The sequence below is a fragment of the Phyllopteryx taeniolatus genome, chromosome 1, assembly GCF_024500385.1.
Source record: "Phyllopteryx taeniolatus isolate TA_2022b chromosome 1, UOR_Ptae_1.2, whole genome shotgun sequence".
Lineage (NCBI taxonomy): Eukaryota > Metazoa > Chordata > Actinopteri > Syngnathiformes > Syngnathidae > Phyllopteryx > Phyllopteryx taeniolatus.
In genome coordinates, this window is record NC_084502.1 from 40,878,491 (window position 1) to 40,898,592 (window position 20,102).

Sequence of the window (20,102 nt, forward strand, 5' to 3'; positions counted from 1 at the left end):
CATCAATGAAGGTTTCATTTCCTTATTCCTTCATGCCTCCAAAGGAGGCGTCGCCTGTCAGTAGATCTCTCCTGTTTAAAATAGCTCCCATAATTGCCTGTGTTGTGTGCTGGGCACGGCTGGCGTCCAAAGCAAATATTTCCAAGCGGAAAGGGTTTCTGGCATGGCTTGGAGAAGTGCTCATGTTATTTGGTCTTAAAACATTTTTTTTTTTAATTCTCCTGAGGACAAAAAAAATGTCTTAATCAAGTTTAAAGAGCTGCCTTAATTCTGAAAAATGAGACACGTCGCTGCTTTATCCCTGATTCACTCCAGGAGACGAAGGGAAAAGGAAGGTTCAAACATAGCAAGATTAAGAGATTGGTTATGTTTGTGGAGGCCATGTCCGCTGGTTTCTCAGATAGCCTTGACTGTATATATAACATTTGGCCTTGCGCAGAGATTTACAGCCATGTAAACATGGCGGTTGCCTTACTGAAAATCCTGAATCTGTCGTTTGCTTTTATTTTCTTGAGGTTGAGCGATGTCAGTGACAGTTATTACTGACTGATTTTACAGTGTGAGTGAAAAACAACTGCCGTCTGTCATCAGAGCTGTCTATGTATGCATCCTGCTGCTTGGCTTCTGTGTGGCGCAGACAGGACTGTCTCTGTGGTCTAGACAGACCAGAGACAAGGAGGTGAGTGGACGGACACTGGGCTCTTTGGGTACTTCATTTACAGGAGCCAAACACCCTCTAACAAGGCAGCAAATCAGACCCATGTGCAGTAACGGGCAAGAGGAAAGCTGGGGGGTGGGGTGAGGCTTAGCAGGGCTGCAGGGGCCAATTGCCGCTTTAGTTTGTGAATCTGCTGTATTTTAGCTTGGTGTCAGTCAGGAAAAGGTGACAAGTAGATGGCAAGCTCCGATTAAAACAAAATTTCTTATTTTCAACAGGCTTTGAACAGGATTTCCTATTTTCCTATGTTCCCTTTCGAGTTCAGTGACATAGCACATTTCTTCAGACACTTGATTAAATACCCGCAGGACCGGGTGTGAACCCAGCCGGAGAGGACAGCAGAGTGCAAATACACATCTTGTCTTACAAATGTCAGCTGAGCCTAAATAAAATGTTGCAGCAGACTTTGATCTATGCACTCTATTCCCGGTTTCCATCTGTTAAATATTGAACCTAATTGCAGCTATTAAAGTTATTTTATGACTTGCTTTTACAACAATTTTACATCCCAATTTCAACAAAACAATATTTGAATAAAAACGGCCTCTCGTTTATCCGCTACCTGTGTTTTTAAAAAATGTTTAAAATCTCAAAGTGTAAGAGGTGAGACTCTGGTCTGAATCGCCTTATCTGCATCTGTAAATGTTAAATAAATACGTAAGTGACACTTCAATTCCCAAATCCAATATTGCAGTGTGGAAACATTAAGAACACCGTTTTGTGTAAGGGAGGTTGGACAAGGAGTTGCACACATCCATGTCATGGATGGACATGTTTGCCGTCTCTCATGTTAATGCTGGATATGACCCTGTCTTCCAACATTTTTGCAGTTTCATGTAGAGGCATGTTTTGATTGTATGGTCATCTGTCCACCGAATCTTTAAAACAAAAACAAACAAAAAAACAGAAAAGACATTTGCTCCTCAGCATAGTACTCTGCTAGTCAGTAACGGAAAGGTTCTAGTACATTTTTGAAAAGCGCAACCTGTAAATTTCCCAACATCCCACGCTTTTTTTTTTTTATTATTAAAAGTGACATACTGAGAATTTTCTTTTCTTCTCTTAACACTTGTGTGACAAAATTTTGTCAAAATATCCCAATTTTTAAGGGGTGGTGCTGTCATTAAAATGAGCGAATTCTCACCAATCCACTCTACTGTAGAACTTAATGTCCAGTATGGATTTCGTTACCATGACAACCAAGGGTTGCCAAAGGGTGTGCAACCAAATATTGAGGACGGGTGCCAATATTGCTGCACATGCTGTTTTCTGTTTTTTTCTTTGAAATTAAAATATATAATATGTGGTTGTTTAATATTGGACTAAAGCAGAAATTTACGTGGTTGTTTAATATTGCATTTGATGGTTGGTTAGGCACTCCAGAGACCCAATTATTTGCATACATGCAGTTAAAAAGTAAATATGTCCTTTTTAACTGAATGAATGTCTGAGGTCACCTGGAGGTCATTGATTTTTTTTTTGTACTGAAAATCTCATCCCTTAGTCTTTCTATTCAGGCGTAGCTAGAAATCACACATACAGAATATTCATATATGGAATGAGCTAAAATCATGTAAAATTGTATTTTTCTGAAACTCCAAAACAAGTCTGGAAGTATTTAAGAAACATAAACCCAGAATAGGTTTCTTGGTGGACAACCAAGGAGACAAGAGGCCCTCGGACTGACGTCTGATGGTTACCAGGCTGCAACCATCAGACCGTTTACATCGCTAAACCCTGTCTCAAGCTTGGGTTTCCTCTAAAGCATTTCTGCCAATAGGTTCAGCTGGAATTGTTCATTTCATTGTGGATGGGAATGAAAAACACCAAGAAAAGAGAGAGTGTTTGTTGATTTCGTCCTCAGGAGCACCAATTTCAAATCTGTTCTTTAACTCATCGCTATGCCTCCTCGCCTATGAACTATGAAGACTTTTGTCCAAACCAAATCAGTGTGTGTCACAAAAAAGCAGCATGAGAAGCAGGGTAGCTGCATGTGTAGCGGTGGAGTGAGGAGGAGTTTTGCTTAGCCTTGTTATTGCCTGTGGTTTCCTGGACTCTGGATATGATGTCATAGGGGTAACAGGATCATTGTTGCCTTTATGCTAGCAGGGGTTAAAGGTGGTGGACAAATATGCCTTTTGTATTCACTTGTAGGCTTGAATAGGTGTGTCAGCAGATCATGGCAAAGATTTGCATCTCCATAGCAACAGGGATACCCTCTTGAAGTTGTGCCTTAAACTGATGATGTACTTATCATGAGGCATTGTCAGCCTCGCTGATCTATGGCTATGACAAGTGGACAAGCATTAATGTGCATTACAAGCCCCCATAATATTCAGAACGAATCAGCAGACTGTTCAAATGGAGAACGTAAGGGACCAAAATCCTCATATTTTGGAAGAGACAACCAAAAACTCTCAACTTAAAAATTCCCCATTTAAAGTGAAAATGAATAACTCGTACATTTGACAGACCACAGAATACAGTGTAGTATAGAAAATGAGGCTTCAAAATCATGAAAAATCAAACCATTGTGCTCTCGCAAACGTTGTGGGCGTGTCCTCTGAATGTGCTGAAACCACACCCTTGTCAACTGTCAATCAAATACGATGACATCTAGCATCTTTCTTGACCGCACATTCCTACATGCTTGAGCCATGAAACTATATCCGCTTAAAGCCTGCGGTGGTTGGAATATATCCCAACGGGTCGTCACGGGGCTTTCCATGCTACGACGAGAAGCGCCAGCCACCAGTTGGCTCGGAAGCTAACCGGGGCTCCTCTCAGCCAACGGACGGGCAGCAGGCTCGCCCACAGTCTCACCTCCTCGCTTGGTATTGTGTCCGTGTGCGTGTCCACATAATAGAGAAAAATCAGGGAAAGTCAACTGTGTATTAAACACCGCGGCACACTTTATTCAGCCTGTGGGTCACACGACATTTGAGCAAATACTTTCTCATAGTTATAAACCCACAATACTTTGGGTTCCAACATAATACAGTAGCCTGAATAACACAAAGTACATAACATGGAACTTAAATAACAACACCAAGCTGTTCTGTAGATTACGATATTCAGGGTCATTCACAAACTAACTGCACATTGTAGTTAGGATTGCCACCTGTCCCGTAAAATACGGAATTGACCCTTATTTGTCCATTAAATGTCACGTCCTGTATTACGATTTGTTCCGCATTTTGATTTATGTCCAATACAAATGTCCGTCACACACTAATCTGACAATAATGAGCAAAATAAAAAACAGGAACTACTCAGGGCAGCGAGATACGCAGGGCTCCCGCACCGCTCTCGTGTGTATGCCTGGAGAGTAGAGACGTCACACAGCGCTGCTCACACATGCGGTTTTTAAAAATGTCCAGTGCACCCGGTGAAGTGCAAAGGGGGTGCGGCCCCAGGCATACACACGGAGGGGGGCGTCAAAATGGGCATTTGGTGGGCATCGATCGCCGTCCCCCCTTGACGATCAGTTTTCATGGGCACAAGAGTACGATCAGCAAACCCCCTTCCACCCTCCTGTTGACGATCCGTTTTCGGGGGCATAAAAGTTAAATTGTAGATTGTCATCAGACGGCTTTCATCCAGAGAGACGCACTGTAGACATGTAAGAACACAGAACCACCAAGCCTCGGTGTCACAGCCATTCATTTTCCATACAGCTTATCCTCACTAGGGTCAGGGGCGTGCTGGAGCCTATTTGGGCGAGAGGCTGGGTACACCCTGAACTGGTCGCCAGCCCATCACAGTTTTTCTTTATTCAATCATCTCCTGATGCTGAGACCGTATGACACATTACAGTGCGTTATGATTGATGCCGATTCCTAGACATCGGTGTCTACTGACAATGATTACTGGGCTCAAATCTGCAGAAATACATTCTCAATGAAAAAAATTTTCATTTACAGCTAATTGATTTCAAAGTACTCCATAGATCACACATTACACAATATACTGTAGTATGCATAAAATGAGCTATTCAAAATTAAACATATGCACTCATTGTAATAAAAAAGTTCCAGACACTTATTTTCATGCTCTTTGGCATTGTACACCTGTACAGCGCTTCTGGTCACGGGTTACATAGAAACTTTCCTCACTTTTGAACTTTAGGATTCCATCCATCCATCCATCCATTTTCTGAGCCGCTTCTCCTCACTAGGGTCGCGGGCGTGCTGGAGCCTATCCCAGCTGTCATCGGGCAGGAGGCGGGGTACACCCTGAACTGGTTGCCAGCCAATCGCAGGGCACATAGGAACTAACAACCATTCGCACTCACAGTCATGCCTACGGGCAATTTAGAGTCTCCAATTAATGCATGTTTTTGGGATGTGGGAGGAAACCGGAGTGCCCGGAGAAAACCCACGCAGGCACGGGGAGAACATGCAAACTCCACACAGGCGGGGACGGGGATTGAACCCCGCACCTCAGAACTGTGAGGCTGACGCTCTAACCAGTCGGCCACCGTGCCGCACTTTAGGATTCCGATTTCTCCAAATCTTTGTCTGCTGGGTGATTTAAAAGGTATAGATCTTCCAAGTAAACATGCTCAACCAATACTTGTAATTCCAGCAATCGCTAAAAAAAAACCAATATTGTTAAACTGGAAAGATAAACAAGCTATCAACATTAACCAATGACAAAATCTTGCCATAGAGTATACAACACTAGAAAATATCTTTGCTAAACGTAATAACCAAAAGGATAACTAAGAAAAACTGGTCACCTCTCATTAAAATGGTGAACCTTGAAGCTTGATTCTTCTTTGCCTGGGAAAGAATGTCATACAGAAATGTAATGAAATGTAATGTGAACAAATCAAGACTCCTGTGTACGCCATAGGGTAACTTGCATGTACAGGTACTTAAACCCCTATCCTTCAGGCTTTGGATCTGTGGTGTGGGCCTATGGGGATGCTTGGCCTGTTTCCCCCTCCTCCTCTTGGGTTGGGTTTTGTCCGTGTTGCCCTCCTGGGAGAGGCGGACCCAGGGCTGCCTTGGACCCCTGGGTGCCGGGGGGGGGTGCTCGCTGTCCCCACTCCGGGGGCCTAATCAGGGTCCCTGGGGACTGGGGACCGAGCTGCTGCGCCCTGGGCCTGAATTCTCCTCTTCCCTCTCTCCGGGATGCTCCGCCGTGGTTGTCGCTCCTCTCTCGCACAGGATGCGTGGGGTCCCCGGCTGACTTGGACCCTACGGTAAAGTGTCAGCGCATCCAGCCTTCCATGCCCTGTTCTGGTCGCTGGGGGATGGTCGGTGGTGGGAGGCAGATTAGCTGTAGGGTGGGGAAGGGCTGCCTCCCTTTTCTCCGTGGTCTACCAGCCGGTCGGGCCGGGTCAGGCCCACAAGTGTCTAGCCTCTTACTTCACACACTCTTCACATTTTTATTACACACACTGTACATATTTCACACATTGGGCACATTCACATCTCATTCTGGCATGAATCATTATGGGGCGGACGCTGGGCCGGGTACTGGTACATCTGTGTTGGTCTCCAGTCTGGTTGACCCCCTTTTCTCTGCCCAGCCGGTTCTCCAGTTTTAATGCATCATTCACCCATCAGTGTGGGGAGGGCAGTGTCGGGCTGGGGAGGACACTCGGCCTGCTCTCTAGCCCGCCATGCCTTTCCCCTGCGGATTTTTAATGCACCACATACATTTTCACATCTTTGGGGAGCTGGTGGGCCAGGCTGGGGGTGACGGTTGCACGTCATCATTGCCCCGTGACTGTCTTGCCTCTACCCCACCAGTCTCCCCAATTTTAATGCACGACACCCCACCACACACAATCACGGTACAGGGATAATGGTTGCAAGTTGGGGACCCGGTAACCATTGTAATAGGGTGGGTGGTGGCTATTCACATTTCTATTGGCTTGACTCCTGGGTCTCCCCTACCCTGGCACCCTCACCAGACATTTCTCGTGACGGGCGTTAAACATGGGCTCGCTTTTGGCGGCCTGTGACCTTTTTCAGGTGGCAGCTGGCTCCTGCGGTGGGCCCTGTTGCCGGCTGGGGCCCCCATGCTCTCCGGGGTTGGTGGGGGCGGTGGGGCGTGCTGGGTGGGGGTTGTAGGGGATTGGGCGTGGGGGCGGTGGTCAAGTATCCTTGCCCCTACCTTTGGGGCTGGTCAGGGCGCTTCGGTTGGGCTGGGCAACCGCCCTTGGTTCTGGGGAGTGGGTGGTGTCGCCCTGGCTGGGTCCCCCATGGGATGGGCTCGCTGGCTTGCCCCCCCCCCGGCGGGTGGAGGGGGCTGTGCCCACCCTTTCTCAATGTGCCGGCTCAGCAACTCCGTACACCAGTTGACTAACGTGCATGTGATAAGGTGTTCATTCACTCTATAAGTTCCATAGACACAATATAGACTTTAATTACTTGTGCTGAGGCCACTAATAATAACACAGCTCATATTAAGATATCAACTCACACATTCAAGTGTTTAGACACTATAAAAAGCATCCATCGGCACCACACATCAGTAGCACTGCCTTGCTCATTTCCCGCATCCTGTCCTGTCTTGCCCTTTTCTGTCCTCTCTCATCTTGTTCTACTAGTTAGTTGTTGCATGTCCTCATGGGGTGTCGTCACAGGGTGTGTCCCCCCCCATTTCCACTTGTTTGGCTTTTTGCCAAAACTTGGCACAACTTCATCCATTTTAACTGGTAAATGTAAGGAAAATACATTGATACAATTTGAATAACAGTTTGACAAGGATCCCTTCCAAGTCAAAATTCATCCATCTATCTATTTTACATACCACTTAACCTCATGGTGAGCACATTCTAGCTGACGGTGAGAGGCGGGGTATACTTTGGACTGGTCACCAGCCAATCTCTGGGCATATAGAGAGAAACAGACAAACAACTGTTCACACTCATACCTAAGGACACTTTAAAGTCTTCAATTAACCTAACATGCATGTTTTTGGAATGTGGAAGGAAGCTGGAGTACCTGGAGAGAACATGCAAACTCCGCATGAGAGGGGTTGAGCTGGGATTCAAACCCCAAACCTCAGACCTGTGAGACAGATGTGCTAACCACTCATCCACCGTGCTAACCACTCGTCCACCGTGCTGCTCAGGTCAAAATCATCAACCACTAAAGTACACATACTGTACATGATCAGCGGCTGCATATGATAACAAACAAGCTTGAAGGAATTGCATTTAAAACTGCAACTGGAACACTCTTTAATACCTCATTGGACAACCTCGACAATAATAACGTCTATCTGAAACTTTCAATTTGATTTGCAACCTTGGAAAATAGTCCCTGAAGATTACATGATTTGGGATTCAGGTTAATCAGGTGACAGGTAAGATTTACTTCATTTCCATAAAATATATCTAGAGGCATTCTCAGTGTTGCAACACAATACAATTCCGACTTTTATAATACTATTAATTGGCAAAAATCTAATCACTTGGCAGGGTTAATTAATGCAACCTTCTCAAAGCTGCTACTTGAAAGCTGTTAATGCATCAAAGCTGTAATGACATTGCTTTTGTGTATAGATCATGTTATGACTTTGGGGAGGTTAAAGTAAAAGGCCATTAATTTCCCTGTAGATTGCAAAGGGAATTGGGCTCTACTCAATCAATACAAACCAAATCAGTGTAAGTCAACGGGAATCAAAGGAACACGGCCCACGGATGGACCCCCAAGTCGGTTCTTTGATGACAGGGAGCAATGTTTCTTTTGACAAAGCAGAGAAGAAGCATGAATACAAAGTAAAGAATGTGGCAACAAAAGGCCTATCTTTTAGAGCATGCTTGTCAAACATCTCCAATCTGTATTTCGAACCAGCCTTTGTTTTGGGCAGTGAGTCACACTCTGCATGTGATTGTGTGACATTTAAAAAAATAAAATAATAATAATAATAAATTAATAAAAAACACAAATAAATGCATTAAATATACATTTATTTGCATTTTTGGTTCAAATGTATTATTGCCTTTTGACCTTCAACATAGTTGTGAGATTATATGTTTTTGGCTGGAAAAGGTATTTGCACAAATGTTTATGATAGAGGTGACAAATGAATTTAACAAACAGCAATGATAATGACATATATTGGGTTTCCAAAAGGACCTCAACCAATATGCATAGGTCATAAGTGGGGACGGCGGTGCGACAGTGGGGAACTAATAGACTTCCTGCATCTGGTTTTCATTGTAAAGGGGATGTGTGTTTTGGATTAAATTGACATTGATTCCTCTGTTTTCCCTAAGACTCTAAAATCCTTTATAGCTCGGCCATGTGGTAATTAACTACCATCCGTCCCTCACCTCCACCAGCAAATAGCCACGATGGTTATAAAAGATGTAATCAGGATCTTGAATGCCACATTGCCTCTTATTTGTGTGTGAGGTTTGAGTGGATACAAAAGCTTACTGTGGGCTAAATTATAGAGTGAGTGACATCTCACTCCACGTGGAGAAGCAGTGTGCTGTGATATTGCATTGCTTCCACCTTGCTTACTTCCTGACATCTTTGTGAAGCTTGGGGCAGACAGCGGAGACCTCAGAAACCACAACGTCCCTGTTGAGGCACACAAGGCAGCGTTCTGCTTCATGCTCCGCCGCCTTCTGCCACCGCCCAATGCCATTATGCCGCCAACACATGCAATTACAAGGAGTCATGTGGCACGTGCCATGGTATGAAAAAAAATGCAATGGAGATGCACGCAGAAACTGTTCCTGGGCTGACAGTAACACAGAGCAGCCTGAGAAGACTAAAATTGGAAGTTATGGGCGTGACTACAAGTTCCACATAACATACAATAAAACTTACAAAGAATCACCTTAAAGATCTAAGATTCTGAACTCAACGTGAACTTTTTAGGATCAAGAGGACGTCTCCTGCTTTGCAGCCTCAAGCACATCTGGTCTTTAAGGTCTCTGATGGTCTGACCTTGTCTGGGAACCAGCTGCTTAGGTTCTCCACTCCAGGGCCAAGAGGGACTAATCTTTTCTTTGAGGCCAAAAAGAAGCTTAAACCTAAAAGAGGAAGTTGGAGCCTTAGCGTGATACCTTAGTTTTACCTCTTACTTTCTTCTTGGGTTTATGCTGAGGGTTATTGCCTTAGAATTCTCCAGAAGGAGTAATTTTAAGTCCTTTATGTCTCAAGGCAATAGATGAACTTGGCAGCTACAAATACACCAACCATTATGACCACTTGCACAACATATCATTCATGATATTGTCCAAGTGGTTGCCCTGCGATTGGCTGACGCCCATTTCAGGGTGGTACCCTGCTTCTCACTCAAAGTCAGCTGGGATAGGCTCCAGCTCACCCGTGACCATAATGAGGACAAGCGTTTTAGAAAATGGATCGATGGATGTCCAAGAGGTCAGACATCCAATTCCGAAGCTGTTTGAAATATCCTACCTTGATAAAGATAATAATGTTCATTTCTTTATTGACAATGTTGATATTTAACATTTAACAAAATGTTTGTTATTGGGGTGGTAGTTTGCAGTGGTGTAGAACTACACAACATTATAATGCGAGCGGTGTTTTTGTTAAATTACTTACATGAGCTAGTGAAAAATATTATGCAAACTATAACGACAAATTTTTAATTAATACCGCTTTGAGAGTGTCAATCAAAATTGAAGCATTAAGCCTGGCCTCTGATACACACAGCAGCTCCATCGTAGGAAGGAAGGAAGCTAAAGTTAAAAGCTGTCTTGATTTGATGGCGCCTGATTTACATGCGCAAACTATATCAAAATGACTGACTGATAAAACTGTTTGATGTAACCATCATACAACCATTTCTTGCAATTACACACCTGCACGCAAGTCAGGAGCTGATCCTCAGTACATCAAATGATCCACTCACAACTGGATGCAGTTTCTAAATGGCTTGGAAAATAGCCCTGCACTGGAGATCCAAGTGAGATACCACAAGAGGGGAGCGAGTGAGGGTAAGCAAAGAGGGAAAAGGCAATATGAGTAGACGTCATGAATTAAAGAAAACCATGGCGGTCTCTCACAGTCAAAACTGGTTACCCCCACTGAAGAGGTACGCAATAAATTTATTTTGTAGAGGGTGGAGCATAGGGCAAGGAAGAACCCGTTGAAGTTCTTCTCCCAACGGCAGTGAGGTTTGTATGCAATGTGAGATGTCCTTTATTTCACGGTGTGATGCATGAATCCGAATGACACAACTCAGGCATTTGCAGGATGTGGTTAAAAATGACTAATTTGGTACCATTCTGGTTTACTACCAAACCAAGGAGAAGCAAGTGCTTTTCATTAAAGGGTACCTTAATCCTGGAATTACTGCACCTCAACTAAATGATTGATGAGGTTCATATGACGGTGCCACGTTGTGTGCCCACAGATAAAAGCCGGCTCACCATGAATAAAGGCTAAGTGGCTTTGCCTTAATGTGAGCTCTAGTGTATCTACTACCTGGTTACTTTTCCCTCACCAAAGCGAATAGTGGAGGCTAAGGCTAAACGCATGAATAAGATGGAGTTCTCAAGCGCACTAGGATGTAATAAAAAGATGTAGGTCAGGTGGCTAGCTCAAAGCAGCAGTGATGTCTATGTTTAGTAAAATAAAACATTATTTCATAGACTTTTAAGACATTTTCAGTAAGTCTAATTGACTTAAATAGTGAAATATTAAACCATGGGAAAGTACATTGGCCCAGTGGCTCACTCAGAGCTTGAAGCTCAGGGTCAAGCACTTCTTAAATTCACTCTCTTTTTGTCAGGCTAATCCTTTTTTTTCTTTACATGAAACGACACTAGAAGACTACATGCTCTGTGAAATTAAGAATTTTCTCATATCTCATGCAAGCAGTCAAATAAGAGTTCATTCAGCCCGAGGGCATATACAGTATTACAATTTGTGATATGAAATTAATTCAATTCAGTTCAATTCAATTTTATTTATATTGCGTCAAATCACAACAATGGTTGTCTTTATACACTTTATACATGGAGCAGGTCTAAGACCACACTCCTCACTCATTAAAAGACCAACTGACCCCCAAGAGATGTGAAGCAATTAATATATGCATCCTCATGGGTTAGTGTTCTCTCAAGACAAAAGATTAATATCAAAGGCGGAGCACTCAAGTCACGTGATTTAAATCAGGTCGGACTCGAGTCGCCAATTTTAGGACTTGATTTGCTCAGCTAAAATTTATCAGAGACTCAATTTGACATCGACTTGACTGGTCATTCTGTTCATTTCATCTTCTTTACCTTCCGACTTCTCCCGTTAAGGGTCGCCACAGCATGTCATCCTTTTCCATGTAAACCTATTTCCTGCATCATGCCCTCATGTCTTCCCTCACAACATCCATCAACTTTCTCTTTGGTCTTCCTCTCACTCTCTTGCCTGGCAGCTCCATCCTCATCATACTTCTACCAATATACTCACTCTCTCTCCTCTGGATGTGTCCAAAACATCAAAGTCTGCTCTCTCTAACTTTGTCTCTAAAACATCTAAACTTGGCTGTCTCTTTGATGACCTCATTTCTAATCCTATCCAATCTGGTCACTCCAAGAGTGAACCTAAACATCTTCATTTGTGCCACCACCAGCTCTGCTTCCCGTTGTCTCTTCAGTGCCATTGTCTCTTATCCGTACATCATGGCTGGCCTCACCACTGACTTGTAAACTTTGCCCTTCATCCGAGCAGAGACTCTTCTGTCACATAACACACCTGACATCTTCCTCCACCCGTTCCAACACGCATGGACCTGTTTCTTCACTTCCTTACCACACTCACCATTGCTATGTACTGTTGACCCCCGGTATTTCAAGTTCTCCACCCTTGCTATCTCTTCTCCCTGTAGCCTCACTCTTGCCCCTCTCATTCATGAGCATTCGTTATATTCTTATTTCAGCTAATCAACATTCATCTCCTTTCCAGTGCATGCATCCATCTAACTGTTCTTCCACCTGCTCCTTGCTTTCATTGCAGATCACAATGTCATCTGCGAACATCATGGTCCACGGGGTTTCCAGTATAACTTTATATGTCAGCCTATCCATCACCACTGCAAACAGGAAGGGGCTGAGGGCTGATCCCTGACGCAGTCCCACCTCCACCTTAAATTCCTCTGTCACACCTACAGCACACCTCAACACTGTTCTGCTGCCCCCATACATGTCCTGTATCATTCTAACATATTTCTCTGCCACTCCAGACTTCCGCATGCAGTACCACAGGTCCTCTCTGGGTACTCTGTCATAGGCTTTCTCTAGCTCTACAAAGACACAATGTAGCTCCTTCTGACTTTCTCTGTACTTTTCCATCAACATCCTCAAGGCAAATAATGCATCTGTGGTACTCTTTCAAGGCATGAAACCATACTGTTGCTTGCAAATACTCACTTCTGTCCTGAGTCTAGCCTCCACTACTTTCCCATAACGTCATTGTGTGGCTCATCAACTTTATTCCTCTATAGATCCCACAGCTCTGCACCCTTGTTCTTAACAATGTGCACCAGCACACTTTTCCTCCATTCCTCAGGCATCTTCTCACCTGCTAGAATTCTGTTGAAAAATTTGGTCAAAAACTCCACGGCCACCTCTCTAGATGCTTCCATAACTCGACAGATATGTCATCAGAACCAACTGTCTTTCTAATTTTTATCCTCTTTTAGTGCCTTTGTAACTTCCCCCTTCCCACCAGTCAACACATTTCCATCTTTATCCATAATCACCCTAACCTGCTCAGTCTGGCCAATCTGTATAGCTCTTTCTCTCCTTCTTTAGTGTCCAACCTGGCATACATGTCATCATATGCCTCTTCTTTGGCCTTTGCCACCTCTACCTTAGCCCTACGTCGCAGCTCAATGTATTCTTGTCTCATCTCCTCGGTCCTCTCAGTATACCAGTTCTTCTTCGCTAACCTCTTGTTACTCCTGTACTTTGAGGTTCCACCACCAAGTCTCCGTATCCCCTTTCCTACCAGAGGGCACACCAAGTATGCTCCTGCCTATGCCTCTGATCTTCTTGGCTGTAGTGGTCCAGTCTTCTGGAAGGACCCACCGAGAGCCTTTCTCACCTCTTCTCGAAAAGCTGCACAACACTTCCTTTAACAGCTTCCACCACATGATTCTATGCTCTGCCTTTGTCTTCTTAATCTTCCTCCCCACCACCAGCGTCATCTAACACACCACCATCCTATGCTGTCCAGCTACACTCTCCCCTACCAGTACCTTACACTCAGTAATCTTCAGATTACATCGTCTGCACAAGATGTAATCCACCTGCATGTTTCTACCTCCGCTCTTGTAGGTCACCCTATTTTCCTGCCTTTTCTGGAAGAACGTGTTCACTACAGTTATTTCCATCCTTTTTGCAAAGTCTACCACCATCTGTCCCTTCAAGTTCCTTTCCTGGATGCCGAAGTTGCCCATCACTTCTTCATTACCCCTGTTTCCTTCACCAACATGTCCATTACAATCTGCACCAATTACGACTCTCTCTCTGTCTGGGATGGTCTCAACTCCTTCGTCACAACTGGATGCAGAATTTCTCTTTCATCTCTTGGTCACATCCTACCTGTGGGCCATAGCCACTAATTACATTGAAAATAACACCCTCAAGTTTCAGCCTCATCCCTCGATCTGACACTCTTTTCACCTCCAAGACATTCTTAGCTAACTCTTCCTTTAAAATAACCCCTATTCCATTTATCTTCTAATCTACACCATGGTAAAATAATTTGAACCCTGCCCCTCAGCTTCTAGCCTTACTGCCTTTCCACCTGCTCTCCTGGACACACAATATAATCAACCTTTCTCTTAATCATCAAGTCAACCAACTCCTGAGCTTTTCCTGTCATAGTCCCAACATTCAAAGTCCCACCATTCAGTTCGAAGCTATGTGCTTTCCTCTTCTCTTGCTGCCTAAGAACCCGCTTTCCACCTCTCCTTTGTCTTCGACCCACAGCGGCTGATTTACCACTGACACCCTGCGCCGGTGGCAGACGTTGTTAACCTGGGGCATGAAAGATCTGGTATGTTATTCTTTGGATGAACGCTCATATTTGTTTGGCCAAGTTTTAAGCCGGATGCCCTTCTTGACGCAACCCTCTGCATTTATCCGGACTTGGGACCTGCCTACAGTTTGCACTGGCTTCATATAGTGGGAGATTTTTTTAAAGACCACAGCAGAACAATACAGACAGTCTAGATATTTGAACACAAGTAACATTACAACAGTTATTTTTCTAGATTGGGGGTAGGGGGGAGAGACCCGATGAGCATATGCAATAACTAACCAAGAGAAACAGATAAGAGAGGACAGAAAAGGGCAGGACAGGATGTGGGAAAATGAGCAAGGCAGTACTACTGTCGAGTGTTGCGGTGGGATTCTTTTTTAGTGTCTAAACCCCTGTAAGAACCTGTGAGTTGATATGTTAATATAACCTGTGTTGTATTAAGTGATTCCAGCACAAGTAGTTAAAGTCTATAGTGTTTCTATCGAACTTATTAATGAATGAACACCATATCACATGCATGTTAGTCAACTGGTGTACAGAATTGCTTAGCCGGCACATCGAGGAAGGGTGAGCCAGCCCAGCGAGCCCGTCCAGCAGGGGAGCCAACCAGGGGTACGCCACCAATCACCCAGGAACCAGGGGGGTCCCAAGCCTGACTGAAGCGCCCCAACCAGTCCCAAGGGGAGGGGCATGAGCACCGGGGCACCGGACCACCGCACCGTTCTGTATCTCTCAGGGTACAGCAGTGTTTAAGGATGTTTGTAAGCGTTACTTTAAATTGCTATTAAAGTGTTTTGGGATCTTAGTATCTGGGACATTTATGGCTTGAACTATTAATGTAGGCAATTCTCACTTTTTTAAATCACTTTTAGGGGAGTGTCAATTATTCGCAGAAATTCGCTATTCGTGGTTGGACTCTGACCCTGTTCATTTTTTTTGACATGGTGACCACAGCATATGAACTCTAACCTAATGACAAATAGGATAATTGTCATGTTTCACTATACTGTAAACTGAGTCAGTGGTTCTAAATGAAGTACCCAACTGAGTGACTGAATTGAAGTCAAGAGGACAAAATAGAGAAGGTAGATTTTGTTCACATTTTTTGCCATAGCTTTTTTTTTTTTTTTTTTTAAAGGTGACTACATTTTTGTGTCATGTATAATTACTACTATTCCCTTTGATTCTCCATTAGCCAGATTATACGTATAATTATATTTGACCAACAGAAAATGTATACATACATGTATACATCATTTTATCTCTTCTGTGTCTATTCTACATATGAATCTGTTTAATGATCTTCTCTGAAGAACCTTAGTAGCTGTCACTTTACCTCAAAGTGCATAGTATAGTTTGTTTAGCCTTTGAAATGCAACTTTAAAATGATTCGGTTATTTTTTATTTTATTTTTTATATTTCATATTCTGTTTTCATTCATTTAACTTTTATAATGTGTAAATATACTTTTTACTTTTATGAAAAAGTGAAAAAAATATTTTAATGATCACTCCTGACCAAACAAGATTGAATGACTTGACTTGTGACTTAATCCTGGGTGATTCAATTTGCTTAAAATGTATTGGTGACTTGACTTCTGCCACAGTAACTTAGGACTTGCTTGAAACTTGAAGGCTATGAATTGAGACTTACTTGTGACTAGCACATAACTTAATCCCACCTCTGATTAATACTGTATATAACAATCTTTTCTCACATAACTACAAAAGACACAATTCACCCTGTGAAAGTACAGAGGAAAGAATTAGAAACACACATGCACGCATACACCCTGGTTTATACACTCACACGCACGCACACACTCATGCACGCACAAATCACACACTCACCTAGACAATTGTGCCCGTCATGTGCCAAGCGGAAGCCATCATAGCATGTGCACCTGTAATTTCCTGGGATGTTGATGCACTCATGGACACAGCCACCGTTGTATTCGGTTGCACACTCGTCGACATCTGCAAAAAAAAATAATAATAAGATATGAAATCAGGCACCTTAAATGCTCAAACCAGTCATGTTCCATTAGTAACTGGATAATTTGGTAGGAGGAGTGATGGCTTGAGAATAATACCCGCTAAATATATATAATTATTGCATCTATACCAAGGCAGCATTGAAACAAGTTAGTCAATTTTATCAAAGAAATTACCCGAGTTTAATGTATTTTCTGTATTCTTCTTTAAATCATGATAACAGGGTTCGAAAGTAGCTTAGTACTAAACATACAGACCCTTTCCAAAAAAAATTTAACATCATGGAAAAGTTCATTTATTTCCATAATTCCATTCAAAAAGTTAAACTTTCATAGATTATATAGATTCAGGGCAACAAAAAAATTTCAAGTATTTATTTATTTTTACATAATTTGGGCTTCCAGCTCATAAAACCCACGAAATCAGGAATTCAAAAAATTTGAACACTGTGAAGATTACTGTGACATTCTCAGTTTTTGCAGAAAAAAGAAATGTTAGTGTCGCATTAAATCAACCAGAATATGGTACTTTCAAAACGATATGTTAATCTTCAATACTTGGTTAATCACTGCCTCGATGCACCGTAGTATTGAAGCAATCAGCCTGTGGCATTGCTTGAGAGTTATGGAAGCCCAGCTTTCTTCTTTGTTTTTGTGTCTGGGGCCCCTCATTTGCCTCTTGATAATACCCCATAGATTCATCATCATCATCTTCAAACCCACATCCCCCACCCTCGATCCCTCAAAAAACTGTTCAGACAGTATGTGAAGGGTTTATGAATGTTCCGTGTTCTGTGTAGAATAGTTTACACTGTGTGTAAATTATTTTTTAAACCTAAAAAGAAAAATCTTGATGAGCAAATTTTGCATTAGAAAATGTATCTCGGCGGCACGGTGAACGACTGGTTCGCACATCTGCCTCACCGTTCTGAGGAGTGGGGTTCAAATCCCGGCCCCGCCTGTGTGGAGTTTGCATGTGCTCGCCGTGCCTGAGTGGGTTTTCTCCGGGTACTCCGGTTTCCTCCCATATCCCAAAAACATGCATGATAGGTTGATTGAAGACTCGAAATTGCGCGTAGGTGTGAATGTGAGTTCAAATGGTTGTTTGTTTATATGTGCCCTGCGATTGGCTGCCAATCGGTTAAGGGTGTACCCCGCCTCTCGCCCGAAGATAGCTGGGATAGGCTCCAGCACGCCCCGACCCTAGTGAGGATAAGCGGTACAGAAAATGGATGGAAAATGTATCTCAAATTAAATAATTTTTTTCCTTAATAATAAATAACTAATTTCAAGATATAATTGCTATTAACAAGCAAGAATCAGGGGTTGCACAAGGGTTTGCATAAATCCAGAACAGAAGAGCAAGACTTTTTTTTTCTTATTTTAAGATTGCACAATTTCTCAATTTAAGAATTAGGGAATTATACCATTTAAAGTTTGAATTCAGCTGTTGGTTTTTTTTGCACCACACAAACAACTAAATGTGAATGGATCTGTTGAATCAGGACTACTTGACTTATAAATGCATACGATCAAAATAAAATGTAACCTATTTCAGAAAAAGGTTGTCAAATATTTGCCATGTGGTATGTAGTGTAATTTTCAACTTGTTCTTCCGGATGATTATTGTTTTTAGCAGGCATGTGCACAGACATTTTTGTGGGCAGGTACTCAAGCCCAAAAAGGGCACCAATCCCCAAAATGATACATATAATTTTGAAAAAACAGTAGTGTATGTATTGTATAAATATTTCTGCTAACACAATCAACACAGTCAGTAACAAAACTCTTAAAGGATGTGATGGGAAGATAAATCACTAAAACTTTTTTTTCCCCCCACAATTAGTTAACCGGCGGCACGGTGGCCGACTGGTTAGAGCGTCAGCCTCACAGTTCTGAGGACCCGGGTTCAATCCCCGGCCCCGCCTGTGTGGAGTTTGCATGTTCTCCCCGTGCGTGCGTGGGTTTTCTCCGGGTACTCCGGTTTCCTCCCACATCCCAAAAACATGCATTAATTGGAGACTCTAAATTGCCCGTAGGCATGACTGTGAGTGCGAATGGTTGTTTGTTTCTATGTGCCCTGCGATTGGCTGGCAACCAGTTCAGGGTGTACCCCGCCTCCAGCCCGATGACAGCTGGGATAGGCTCCAGCACGCCCGCGACCCTAGTGAGGAGAAGCGGCTCAGAAAATGGATGGATGGAATTAGTTAACCGGCGGCACGATGGGCGACTGGTTAGCACATCTGCCTCACAGTTCTGAGGACTGGGGTTCAATCCCTGGCCCCGCCTGTGTGGAGTTTGCATGTTCTCCCTCTGCCTGCGTGGGTTTTCTCCGGGCACTCCGGTTTCCTCCCACATCCCAAAAACATGCATGGTAGGTTAATTGAAGACTCGAAATTGCCCTTAGGTGTGAATGTGAGTGTGAATGGTTGTTTGTTTATATGTGCCCTGCGATTGGCTGGCGACCAGTTCAGGCTGTACCCCGCCTCTCGCCCGAAGATAGCTGGGATAGGCTCCAGCACGCCCGCGACCCTAGTGAGGAGAAGCGGAATGGAAGATGTATGAATGAATGAATTAGTTAACCGAGAGTGTACCTGTTCCTGAAACTCAACTGAAAAAAAAAGAGGGGAAGTAAAAAATAAATAACTGAGATAACGTGGTTGGACAAGTGCCCGTGCCCGCTTATAAATCAGAATGTGGCTGTGTTCCGAATTAAGCAATTACATTCAAATTCATGTTAAACTGAAGTCCCCACACAAATGCAACAACAACACAACCATTTAAAGTGCATCTGATTAATCCCAAATAAATTTCAGCTGTTTTAGAAAGCTTTTCCTGACGTTTTTTGTCTTACAACACAAGCCATGGTCCGGAGAGATCTTTCGCAGCATTACAGCATTATTGTTCAAAGGTATTATTTAGAAGAAGCATATTCAAACAAACTAAAACAAATAAAAACGTATCAATGTCATATCAAATCACAAGTGGAAGTGATGTGACAGAGGGTACATTTTATTTTTTTTAAATATTGATGAATGAAGAAAAAAATGTCAGTCAAAAGTCATGTCATGTCAAAAGGGCAGTTTTTTTTCATCCAAGGCAAAAGGGCAGGTGCTAAAGCACCACTTGGGGTCTATATGCGCACAAACCTGTTTTTGGCATTACATGCTTCTGGAATGTTTTTGGAACACATCAGATAGATTATGCTATTGCTGTTTGACAGGGGAAATGTTACGTTGCTGTTAATTGTTATGTTATGTTATAAAGCATGGGTCACCAACTTTTTTGAAGCTGAGAACTAATTCCTGGGTACTGATTAATGCAAAGGGCTACCAGTTTGATGAACACTTCTGAAATAAATTTGCTCAAATTACCTTTAATAATATATTATTGAACCCAC

At 43.1% G+C, this 20,102-nt stretch overlaps 1 protein-coding gene across 4 annotated transcripts in view; it reads right to left on the minus strand.

Moving 5' to 3' along the window:
* Window positions 1–20,102, minus strand: part of scube3 (signal peptide, CUB domain, EGF-like 3) — a 135,904-nt gene that overhangs the window by 66,893 nt on the left and 48,909 nt on the right. For all 4 annotated transcript variants that reach the window (XM_061795676.1, XM_061795683.1, XM_061795666.1 and 1 more), the window contains exon 3: window positions 16,560–16,685. In XM_061795676.1, the coding sequence (XP_061651660.1) occupies window positions 16,560–16,685 (126 nt within the window). The remainder of the gene's footprint in view (window positions 1–16,559; window positions 16,686–20,102) is intronic.